Source organism: Bolinopsis microptera, chromosome 1, assembly GCF_026151205.1.
Source record: "Bolinopsis microptera isolate Bmic1 chromosome 1, MBARI_Bmic_1.0, whole genome shotgun sequence".
NCBI classification, from domain to species: Eukaryota; Metazoa; Ctenophora; class Tentaculata; order Lobata; family Bolinopsidae; genus Bolinopsis; species Bolinopsis microptera.
The window spans coordinates 16,815,393-16,827,896 of NC_087072.1; the positions used below are offsets into that span (position 1 = coordinate 16,815,393).

The window sequence follows — 12,504 nt, forward strand, 5'->3', positions numbered from 1 at the left end:
CCAAGAAACACACGGAGAGTAAACTATGACAGGAACATAAGGAGGATTATCCTCAAAGGTTTACCGACTCACTGGACATATTATGTCCTATAAACAGCGAAAATGGAACTTAATCTCACACTATTTGACATTAGTTTAGAAAATTTAGAAGCAATGAAGAACATTATAATACTTCTATAAAGAATCTTACAATACAATGCAAATCAAATTATCATATAATTGCAGTAATTTCAGGGTCCTGAAAATGTACAAAACAGAGCTTGTAAATAATATTCGTTTAGCCAGTAAACGTCAAGAAGAGTGTCCACTAATTGGCTCGCCACTCTCCAGTCTCATAAACTATGACAATTTCTGTGCCTTCTTGAAGAGCACATCCACGACTTTTCCCATATGAGTTATCGTGTCAAGGGCGTAGGTGTAAGTCTGATCTGACTCGGAGCCGTCGTATACTATGAGTACGCCTGATCCCTGATCCAAGATACCTGGGATAGTGTAACTTTGGTGGTGATCGGAAAAGGATACAGCTACAGTAGCGTAATAATTTGGAAAATTCATTTCAAATTTTACATGAGCAGAAATCACGCCAATGAAAAAATGTTAAAGATAAAGATGTTTACCCAAAACCCTCTTTCAGATAACGAACCTGAGAACTTCTTGTCAAGGATGATCTGAGAGAGCTTCTTCTCTACAACTTCGTAAGGTAGGCTGATTGTTTCAGCAACATGGGCGATCTGAACTCGAGAGTAAGGCTCTATTATTCTAACCAAATTTTTCTCCAACAGGTTGTCGTACAGGGACTTCAGGTGGTTCTGCACGACGGGGTCCTTCTTCAGTTCATCATCATATTCTGCTATTGTCTTGTTGAAGATGGATATGTCTCTTTTTTTACCGGCATCAGCGATGGCTTTCATGGCATCTATACCTCGACCACGATATTTCAGTCCTGAAGATTTAAGTCATAAACTAGAGATCATTAAGCAAACAAATTTTCAAGCCCATCACCAGGCGTCCAATGACCCAATATTATAAATCAGATTGAAGATATTGTTTATTATATAATAATGATGTAAAAATTATGATCAGAATATCTCATAATATATTAAAAATGTAAATCTCCGTGCAAGCGACAGTTTCGAAAACTCTGAACTAACCCATCTTTCCAGTCAGAAGAGCCTGTACATCATCGGGAACACCCAACATAATCTTAGAGAGCAACATATACTTCAGACCGTCCATGGCAAAGGGGTGATCCACTGAATCGTAACCCTCGAAAGCTTCATAAAAGTAGGAGAAACCAGTCTTGAAGTCCTTCTCCTCACCGTGCAGGATACCAGACTGCATGTCCAGAGCAGCTTGCAGTTTAGGGGGTACGTATATTGAGTTAGCGGTTGTCCTGGCTGAAGTTAGAGCTGCTCGAGCTTTGGGGACATTTCCGAGAGTGTGGTAAACCTAGAATTGAAGTTTTATAGAAATTGATAATTATATTAGGGTTGATTAACAGACTCATAGAAGTTCACTATGTGACCATTAAAAGTTAAACTACGTTCAACTCTCATGAGCTCTCACCTGAAGTATAAACAAGATTCTAGCTAATACTGTACGTAAAGAATGTGATCTAACCTTACTCTCCGAAAGTTGAACTTCCATCAGAAGTTGCTTGTCGTCCATTTTCTTCAACTCTTTCATGACACGGTTAACAGTATTCAAGGCTTCAGAATAATCACCGTTAGAATGGTACAACAATATCAAACGTGCTTCCAGTGCTTGAGTTAGGAACGTTCGCTTCTCGCTGAAATAATTTGGTTTAAGATCTTGCTCACCAAGGCTACCATTCAAGAATACCAGATACATAATTTATGATGTGCAAGACAAAAATAGGTCTGCTTACCTTTTAGCCCATCCAATACACTCCAGACAAAGAGGAATCTCCAGTCCAGTCTTGCTTCCCATGTCAAGGAAAGTGTCCACCAGTTCCCTGACGATTTTGCTGGCTTTTGCCTTGCTCACAACTCCCAAGAAAGGACGGATAGATTTTATCAGGCTAGCTAGCTCTTTGGCCTGGTTCTGTTTGGCTAGGAGCTTCCCTGAATTGTAAAAAACTTAGATTTTCTATAAAGTGAATTCAGCATTGGCAAAAAATACTGAATTGTAGGGAAAAATATCATAATATGATATTTTTTCCCTACAATTCAGTATTTTTTGCATATTATGCATATTATGCATATTATACATATTAATTTGCGATTGGGGAGGCGGATTATCGTTGTGAAGTACTGTACTACTCACGAAGTACTGTACACGATGTTTTCAACCCACGAGTCAGAGAGCAAGCTCAACTGACGGCTCCCAAGGATGTCGTATGCACATGTGATCTGGTCAAGAATGTGGTTGGGCTGTGATTTTATCGACCATGAATACCAAGCATATAAGCAGATATTTGAATTGACTAGATTTCCACTGGTAAGCGATTCGGAAAATCATGGGCCGGCATAGTGCCGGGGCGGGTATGATCCGCCAACCTCCGAGTTACATGCCTGGTGCTCTACCAATTGAGCTACCGGCCCTATTCAGCTCAGGAATTTCTTGCACGCCTATCAGTAAGCAATCGTGTCGTTATCTCATATCTGCTGCTATTAGTACACTGCATTATATGCAGCTGGGATACTCACTGCCATATTTGTGAGTGTGCATACTGTGTGTAATGTTTTTAATTTGCGATTGGGGAGGCGGATTATCGTTGTGAAGTACTGTACTACTCACGAAGTACTGTACACGATGTTTTCAACCCACGAGTGTACTAATAGCAGCAGATATGAGATAACGACACGATTGCTTACTGATAGGCGTGCAAGAAATTCCTGAGCTGAATAGGGCCGGTAGCTCAATTGGTAGAGCACCAGGCATGTAACTCGGAGGTTGGCGGATCATACCCGCCCCGGCACTATGCCGGCCCATGATTTTCCGAATCGCTTACCAGTGGAAATCTAGTCAATTCAAATATCTGCTTATATGCTTGGTATTCATGGTCGATAAAATCACAGCCCAACCACATTCTATTATACTGAAGGGAAAGGAAGCAGTTCTAACGAGCTCTTCTCAAACACAAGGATACATTCTTGTGAACTCGGCTAGTATATATGAAACATTTGTCATGGAGTTGTAGAGGGAGTTATGTGCCTCGCCGGGCTAAAGTAGAGGATGACCTTGCTGTACGGCAAGTTAAACAAGGATCTGAAACTACTAAGTTCCGTACAGACTCAACTCTGCACCCGTGTCAATATGTTCATTATATGCAAGCCTCTTGATTTATACATATTATGTATAATGTAGATTCAATTTTATGAATTTGAAATAAACCACATGACCGTTACACTTCACACAATTTAAGATATTTACCCATGGAGCTAAGAGCCAGCTCAACCTCCTTGATTTTAGCCTCATCATCTGATGTGACAGTCTGGTTTGTGATGCCATGGTAGAGCTTTAATGCTTGGTCAGGATCCTTCAGCTCAATAGATGACGCATGTTCCAACTCTTCCATGCTTAATAATTATACTCGATTAGGTAATATGATATATAGATTAAAGATCTACATTGGAATTTAAAGATCATCATTTAGAAATAGTTCTGTAGAATGAGAGTTGACGTGAAATGCTACATTTTAATACTTTCAACAGAACTATTTAACAAACGATTTTAGGCTATCATGATATGAATGAACACAAAAGATTTAAACCTCATTTGTGTGTTTACCATTGTATCCAATTAATGCAGTAGAAGAACAATTTATCCTGTTTTATTATATAGTAGTTATGTGTTGGTTGTCGAAGATACAATCATTGACAGAGAGGTAATAGCCCCATACCTTGTCATGAACATAATATCGAAACTACCTCTGTGATCACATCTTTCTCTGGGTGCAAAATGAATACATAATACTATATCTAAGGTTTATTAGTTTTATAGAAATTTACAAGTTCTATAGAAATTTATATTATATGTAGATTATAAACATTTTGTTTGTGTGTTTTGTTTTATGCATCTTTATACCTACTTTAGAAGATATTTTTATAAAATGTTAGAAGTGCAGTAGGGTCAGTTTCAGAAAAATTAAGCATAAATGACATCATTGCCATAACCTTTCGCTACGTAAGCAGGAGCACCAATGCGACATTGATTATTGGTGATTCAAACACCCGGTTCCTCAAATTTGGGGCTGGAAAAGGAACATTTGGTCACAAACTGCCTGGGAAAAGAATTGAATGTTTCACAATAGATCAGTTAGACCCTGTTCTTTGTGTAGGATACAAGAACGTTGTAGTACACTGTGGTGTAAATAATATCAAGAGGGGAGGGGGTGATGTTAAACATTGGGCTAATGAGCTGACAAAGAAGCTCAAGAATATTTGTGATATGTGTCCATACTCTAAAGTTATAGTTTCACCCATCCTTCCAACTAGGTCCTCCTGGCTGAATGACAGAGCCATGGAGTTTAATAGTTTATTATTTGGGTACTGTAATACTAATACTAGAATAGGCACTTTAGATTTTGGTAGTTTTGTTGATGAGGAGGGTCTACTGGACAAGCAGTTTTGTAGATACAAGAAGCCGGATGACCCAATCCACCTGGGGTCAAGCGGTATCTTTAAACTCTCCCGGGCAATTGCCCATAAGATCCTAGGTAGCCCTGTTGATGGGAGGTTGTTCAGTGATGTTACCAAGGCCCAAAAACGATTTTCCCCACGCTCTCGTAGATCCGTAGTTATGTCATGATAGCCAAACGTATATGTGAGAACTGTGTCTGCTGCAGCAAACCTATTCGTGCTGGACACCCATTTATAAATTGCAATAAGTGTGATTGCATCATTCACAAGAGATGTAAAACACAGGAAAACATTGCCACTTTTAGAGAAAAAACTTACTGCTCAAATTGTATTCAAAATCATGATATAATTCGTTATAATCCATTCTATCAAGCACCTCACTTTTCAAACAACGAACTACTTGACAATGAACCTCACGACTATATAGACTCAATAGGTACAATCTCAAAAACTCTTGAGAACTGTCAATCATATCAATCGAGCTAGGGATGGCTACTATGATAAACAGCTCAGTTCTTGCAAAGGAGACTCGAAAGGGACCTATAAAGTCATAAATAAACTTTTAGATAAGGAATATGGCTCCAACAAATTGCCAAATGGTGAAGATATCGAAGTGGCTGCCAAACTCAAGACTTTCTTCGATCAAAAAGTAAAGACCATTTACTCTAATATTGAGAAGGAAATTCAAAACACTTCCCTAAACGGTCAAGGTACCAAGGACTCTACTTCGATAGATAATGCAAAGTGTAGACTTAATCAGTTTAAGGAAGTCTCATTATCAGATCTTGAAACCTTAATTAAGAGTCTTCCCAATAAATCAAGCGTACTCGATGTCATACCAATGTGGCTCTTCAAGAACTGCTTACCCGAGCTTCTCCCAATCATCCATTACATCGTGAATGAATCACTAAGAGTCGGAAAGTTTCCATCTGCCCTAAAAGAAGCATCTATTAGGCCTGGACTCAAGAAACCTACCTTAGATGTTGATGAGCTGAAAAACTATCGACCGATTAGCAATCTAACTTATCTGTCCAAAATACTAGAAAAAGTAGTTCATTGCCAATTAAATGAATATGCTGATGTCAACAACCTGTTTTCCCCATATCAATCAGGCTATAGAAAATTCCATAGTTGTGAAACTGCAGTTACCAAAATACATAATGATATTCTAATGATGATTGACAGCAAATCGAATGTTGTGCTTCTACTCTTAGATCTATCAGCTGCTTTCGACACCATAAACCATAACCTCCTTCTTACGAAACTCAAGAATGCGTATGGTATTACAGAACTAGCACTCAGCTGGTTACAATGTTACCTTAATAATCGCACATTCAAGGTTAAAGTAAAAAAGCCACATCTTCTGAAGGCTATCTGGATATTGGTGTACCTCAAGGATCCATTTTAGGACCACTACTGTTCATATTGTATACCAGAGATCTTGAAGAAATTGTCACAAAATATGGTTTCTCGATACATTTGTATGCAGATGACACACAGGTGTACTTTACTTTTGATGTTCACAGTTCTAATCCTGATTTAACAGCTGTGAAAAATTGCTTTCTGGAGATAAAGCAATGGATGACAGTTAACTTCCTAAAACTGAATGATGAAAAAACAGAGTTCATTGATATAGGTCCATATGTCAGCCCAATCCAGACAATGGATTTAGGAGACCTCTCAATCTGCCCTGTTAGCAAGGCCAAGAACCTGGGATTCCTTTTCGATCACCAAATGAATCTGGACTCTCAAATAAATGCTGTCTCCAAAGTATGTTGTTTGAATCAAAGGGACTTAGCAAGAATCGGTTCGAAGCTTTCCCATGACCTAAAAGTTCAGTTAGTTCACTCCAATATCCTCTGTTTCATAGACTACTGCAACTCAGTCTATTATGGTATAACAGAAAAGAATCTCCATAAGCTACAAAAGATACAGAACAATGCTGCTAGATTTATCTTTGGTCTTTACGGAAAAAAGATACGTGAACCTATCATGCCTTACCTCAAAAAGCTCCACTTTCTGCCTGTTCGGTTCAGAATTAAGTTCAAAATATCACTTCTGGTCTTCAAGTGTCTTAATAACATAGCCCCTCAGTACTTACAAGGACACGTCAATCTAAGGGAAGTACGAAGACGAAGTTCCAGACTAGATGATGACTTTTATTTGTTGAAAGTTCCTCCTGCTCCTCATTTCAGACGAACAGATGCTGCATTTATGTTTTGTGGACCAAAAATTTGGAATGAACTACCCTACTCAGTGAGATCATTATCATCTGTAGAATGTTTTAAAAATGCCCTAAAGACGTTTTATTTCCAACTAGCTTTTGATAACATTTCTAATATTTGTCCATAATGTCTGAACTGATATGAAAGTGCATAATTTTGGTAACTTCATACAAATATTTGTTCATAAAATCTGAACTGTTTAAAAAGTCCATAATCTTGCTATTTCAACACTAAGTCTCGCTTGAATGACTTTAATGTACATCTTTGTTGGGTATATTTTAATGTCGAAGCGTGTAATAAATGTTAGAATTTATTTATTTATTTATATTCTACTAAAAACTTCAACAACCTCATAATGCAGATTCCTCAAACAACATCAAAGAGCATTTTCTCACACTACTTTCGAAATATTGATGGAAATGGTACTAACTTTGACAAATTGGCTTTAGAATTAGCCTGCATAGACCACAAATTTTCTGTGATAGGTCTAGCAGAAACAAACATTGATCCCTGTAATAGTCAGCTGTACCAACTTAAAGACTATACTTCATGTTACCAAAAACGCTTCGTTTCTAATAAGACACAACAGGTAAAAAGGAAAGGAAGTGGAGTTTCTCTCTACATCACAACTCCTTTAACTTTAGTGTGATTGAAAAGTTATCTGTTTGTACAGAGCACTTTGAGTCCCTATTCGTAACAATAAGTAATGCTCCAGAACCAGTAACAGTTGGAGTTGTATACCGCTCACCAAGCAATCCACTTGCTAACTTCAATGCACAGTATAAAGAAGTTCTTACTGCACTAAAAGGACATAAAGCATACATATTAGGGGACTTCAATGTTAACATAACCAATTTATCAGGCCCAGATGAAGATATATTTGAAGAAGTTATTTATAGTCATGGGTTCACGCCCACAATATCCATTCCCACACACCAAATGCCCCACTGCTCAAAAACGTGCATTGATAACATACACACTAATGACATTAACTCATCAACTATATCTGGAGTAATTCAGGATAGTGCTTCACATCACCAGCCCATTTTCTGCCTTCAAGTAATGAATTCTGATGCTAGTTCGGAACAGAATAAACCACCTGAAAAAACAACCATTTATTATAACTATAGTAATGCAAACCTTGATAAGCTCTGTGAAGAAATTGAAAACGACATAGATACATTCTACCACAGATGTGACTCTTTTGAATCCTTCATGGATCTGTTTCAAGAACAGATAGATATATCTTGCAAATTGGCTTCACCAAAAACCACCAAACGAAATAGCATAACAAATCCATGGATCACAAACGGCCTTATCAACTCTGTGGAGAAAAAAGCCAGACTTTATTTTGAATGGAAAAAAACAAAAACATTGTTAATACCAGATGGGGATCCGGAAAGACATAATGTTTACAAGGACTACTCAAAATATCTTAAAATTGCCATAAAAACTGCCAAAACCAGGTATTATGCTGAAAAGTTTGAGAAAAATAGCCATAACTCCAAAAAAACCTGGCAAATAATCAACGAGCTTCGTGGCAAAAAGAAGAATCAGCTAAAAGATGACTTCATTATAGATGGAACTAGAGTAATTTGTAGGCGGACAATTGCAAACAAATTCAATAGTTACTTTACATCTTTAGCTAGTAATTTAAATGAGAAAGTTTTGTCCGACATCCAACTGTCTATCCAACCAATGCAATCATTTGTTGAGTTTATGTCGAAATCAGTCAACAGTTCAATACATCTAGAAGAAACTCATCCTGAGGAGATTCTTGAAATAATTCAAGAATTCGTTAATGGAAAAGCCAGTGATATACCAATAGCAGTTATCAAGAAACCGGCTTATCTCTTATCCAATATATTAGCAAATTTGTATAATACATGTATTCAAAAAGGTACGTTCCCATCCATATTCAAAATAGGCAAAGTAACTCCTATCCATAAAAAAGATAATAAAGAAAATATTGAAAATTATAGACCTGTGTCAATATTGCCAATCTTTGGTAAGATATTTGAAAAAATAATATAATACAAACGGCTTTATACCTTTTTCACTGCTAATGACATTCTCAGTAATGAACAATTTGGTTTTCGAAAAGGCCACTCAACCTCACATGCACTCCACAAATCAGTTGATTCAATCACAACATCAACATCCAGTGGTAATCATGTTCTAGGAATCTTTATTGACCTAAGCAAAGCTTTTGACACTCTTGACCATGGCATTCTCCTGAGGAAACTGGAAAATTATGGGGTTAGAGGTCTAGCTCTAGGACTTCTAAAAAGCTATTTATCCGATAGATCACAGTATGTTTCATTTCTCAACACTACATCAGAGACTATGAATGTAAAATATGGAGTTCCCCAAGGTTCCATACTAGGCCCTCTACTTTTCTTATTATATATGAACGACATAATAAACTGTTACAAAGGCGATGAATGCAAATTTGTGCTCTATGCTGATGACACAAATATATTTATCACTGGACCGTCCAAAGAATCAACATACTTGAAGGCCAATAAAGTTCTTGATTTCGTATGCAAATTCATGAGAAGTAATCTCTTACATATAAATATGTCTAAATGCTGCTACATACATTTTCTACCTGCATATGAATCTGATGAAACCTGCGCCAGAGTTAGGCCGTATGCCAATGAAATGACAAATCACAAGGAATATTTATAAATGGACACAAAATTGTCAAGGTTAGCAACACCAAATTTCTTGGTGTAGTAATTGATGAAAAACTTAGCTGGGGACCACATATAGAATATCTAAGAAAAAAAATTAGATCCACTACAGGAGCACTTAACAGGATTAAACATTCAGTTCCAGGGGAACACTACCAAAAAATATACTCTGCATTATTGGAATCACATCTTGCTTACGGAATAAGTGTTTGGGGCTCAGCCCTCAAAGACCAACCAAACGATAAGCTGTTCATAACTCAGAAACGTTGTATAAGAATCCTTTTTGGAGACCTAAATGCATACCTTGACAAACATGCCACTTGTGCACGAGCCAGACCCTATACAAAACAGAGGTTAGTGTGAATGTTTGTATTTCCATTAACATAGTTTTAATACTTTCAATTACTACTATATAACTGTTTCAGGTGATATGTTCCCTGTTTATGTGTCTTAGGCTAGTGGAGCCTTGTTTGATATCCCTTCCCTTATACCCTTGGTGTTTCATTGCTTTCACTGGTACTTGCCATTTCACATTGGTAGCAGGAAGTGAACCTGCTGATTTGAGATCTACCGTGATGACAGGTGGAAACTCAGAGGAGACACCTGCACCAAGCTTGGGTAACAATAGGACTGGATACAAGGCTCCACCGGCTTACAAGGAAGGTCGCTGCTATGAGGACTGGAGGTTGGACATTGATCTGTGGAGTGAGTTTACAGCTCTTCCCAAGAAGAGGAGGGCAACTGCGTTTCTTTTGGAGCTGAATGAAGGAAAAGTCAAGAACCATGTTAGATCCTTGGGCAAGGAAGTGCTCATAGCTGAGGATGGCTTGGAGCAGATAATAGCTCGATTAGATAAGATCTACAAGGAAGACTCGTCACATAATAGCATATAAAATATACTGTAAGTTCGAACAGTATGAAAGGCGCGATGAAATGAATCTGCAGAGTTATATATCTGAGTTCGAGAAGTTGTACGACGATCTGAAAAAGCACAAGATCGAGCTGCCAGAAGAAGTACTTGCATATAGAGTATTGAACAGTGCCAAGCTGGCACCAGAGAAAGTCGATCTTGCATTGGCAACTGTGAAGAGTATGACCTATGCAGAGATGGCAAAAACGATAGGGAAAATTTTCACACGACTCCCAAACACCGACAGTCAGCAACACGGAAGTGAAACTACTGTGATAAAGAGTGAGCCAGAAGAGTGTAACTTTACCTACAACAACAACTGGAGACGAGACTCTAGAGGAGGTTCAAGAGGTTCAGGGAGTTACAGTGGTCCGTACAGAAATAACCGAGGAACCGGTTCAATAGCGGCTGTTTTGAGTGTGGAGAAAAGGGCCATATTGTTCGTTTTTGTCCAAAGAAAGCAAGAGGTGCTCAGTACTTCGCGGAGGAAGAAATGGAATCAGAGAACTCTGGAAGCGCCTACGTGACTCTGATGGTAGAAGAAACCACCTGCACCCTCATTCAGGAGAAGCCCGATTTCAGCTCTCTAGTGTTCGAGACACTATCGTGTGCAGTCATTGATTCTGGCTGCACAAAGACTGTGGTTGGAAGAAACTGGGTTGAACAGTATGCAGAAACATTGGGAGAAGAAGAAAGACGGATGATGACTCCAACTGAATGTGCAACCCCTTTCAAGTTCGGAGATGGTAAGAAGGTGACCTCAGTTGAAAAGATAAAGATACCAGGGAGGATAGGGACGCAGAAAATACTCATCGATGCAAATGTTGTGAGTTGTGACTTACCCCTACTATTGAGCAAACCCTCTTTGAAGAAGGCAGGAGCAGTAATTGACTTAACCAAAGACACAATGATGTTCAACGGAGAACAGGTCAAATTGCTTGAGTGTAAGTCAGGACATTACTGTGTACCCCTGTGCAACAGAAGGAGATGTCTCAGTGACTCAAGTGTGCAGTTGGTATTGACAGTTACTGAAGATACTATGGGTGGCACAGATGAAAAAGAAATGAAAAAGAAAGCCTCGAAACTGCATAGGCAGTTTGCTCATGCTCCAGCATACAAGCTGCAGAGTATGTTGAGGAATGCAGGCTTCACTAAGAAAGAGTTTATGAAGGCTCTAGAGATAGTATGCAGTAACTGCGAAGTGTGCCAAAGATATGCTAAGCCAAAACCAAGACCGGTTGTCGGGCTGCCAAGGGGAACTGTCTTCAATGATTGTGTGGCAATGGACTTGAAAACTGTGCAAGGACAGATGTCAGGAGGATATTCCCCGTACCAGTTTGTCTTGGGAAAGAACCCGCCATTGCCAAATGTGGTAGATAATCATCTTCCTGCCTTGGAGGAGAAAGTTGCCAGTAGAAATCTGGAAGACAATCTGAGAGCAATGAGGACTGCATGTGAGAAGTTCATAAAAGCAGAGAATAGTGCTAAAATCAAACGTGTCTTGCGGTCACAGGTTTGTACCTGTCAAGACACTGTGCTGGAGATGGGTGATACTCCAAGATACTATTCTGAAGAAGTTTCACTTGAGCAGAGAGCTTCTAGAGAGAAAGAGTTGAGAATTCCTACGACAAGCACGGTAGTAACTGCTGACACCCGCGAGTTGGTAACTCAAGTCATAGTGCCTACGGCAAGTAGACAACAAGAGTCTGTAGAAAAGATAGAGCTCCCCAAAGTGAAGACACATCTTCTCTTTCGAGCAAAATACCCTGAAGACGGAGAAGAAGAAACATGGGAGAAGGTTTATATTCACAGTAGAGCAGGTAAAGCCTCTGGAAAATATGCTAAGTGTCTGAACATTCAGCTCGATGGGGAAAGCACTACCCAATGTGTGGACTGGTCTGAGCTTGTTTCCGAGTGGCACGCTGATCCAGAACAAGAGCAAGAACAAGAGCATGAAGTCATGTTCAACAATGGAGAGATGTCTGAGGCAACGTTTTAACCGAGATGAGGTCAAATTTGTTTGGGTTCCGACAGGATTGCAACTGGCAGACTGCCTTACTAAGGCAGGG

The 12,504-nt window shown here is 38.9% G+C and overlaps 2 protein-coding genes across 3 annotated transcripts in view; both read right to left on the reverse strand.

The window, feature by feature from the left end:
• The window catches only part of LOC134825991 (lysosomal cholesterol signaling protein-like), a 383,362-nt gene that overhangs the window by 54,484 nt on the left and 316,374 nt on the right, over positions 1 to 12,504 (reverse strand). The window lies entirely within an intron of this gene.
• The window catches only part of LOC134825997 (26S proteasome non-ATPase regulatory subunit 11B-like), a 31,362-nt gene continuing 19,021 nt past the window's right edge, over positions 164 to 12,504 (reverse strand). Inside the window, exons 2-7 of one of the 2 annotated variants that reach the window (XM_063838240.1) lie at positions 3,397 to 3,541; positions 1,889 to 2,084; positions 1,621 to 1,789; positions 1,152 to 1,449; positions 644 to 943; positions 164 to 482 (exon numbers count right to left, since the gene is read on the reverse strand). In XM_063838240.1, the coding sequence (XP_063694310.1) occupies positions 340 to 482; positions 644 to 943; positions 1,152 to 1,449; positions 1,621 to 1,789; positions 1,889 to 2,084; positions 3,397 to 3,541 (1,251 nt within the window). In that variant the 3' untranslated portion in view covers positions 164 to 339. Of the gene's footprint in view, positions 483 to 643; positions 944 to 1,151; positions 1,450 to 1,620; positions 1,790 to 1,888; positions 2,085 to 3,396; positions 3,545 to 12,504 lie in introns of both variants that reach the window. The other variant, XM_063838239.1, reaches the window with a different exon arrangement.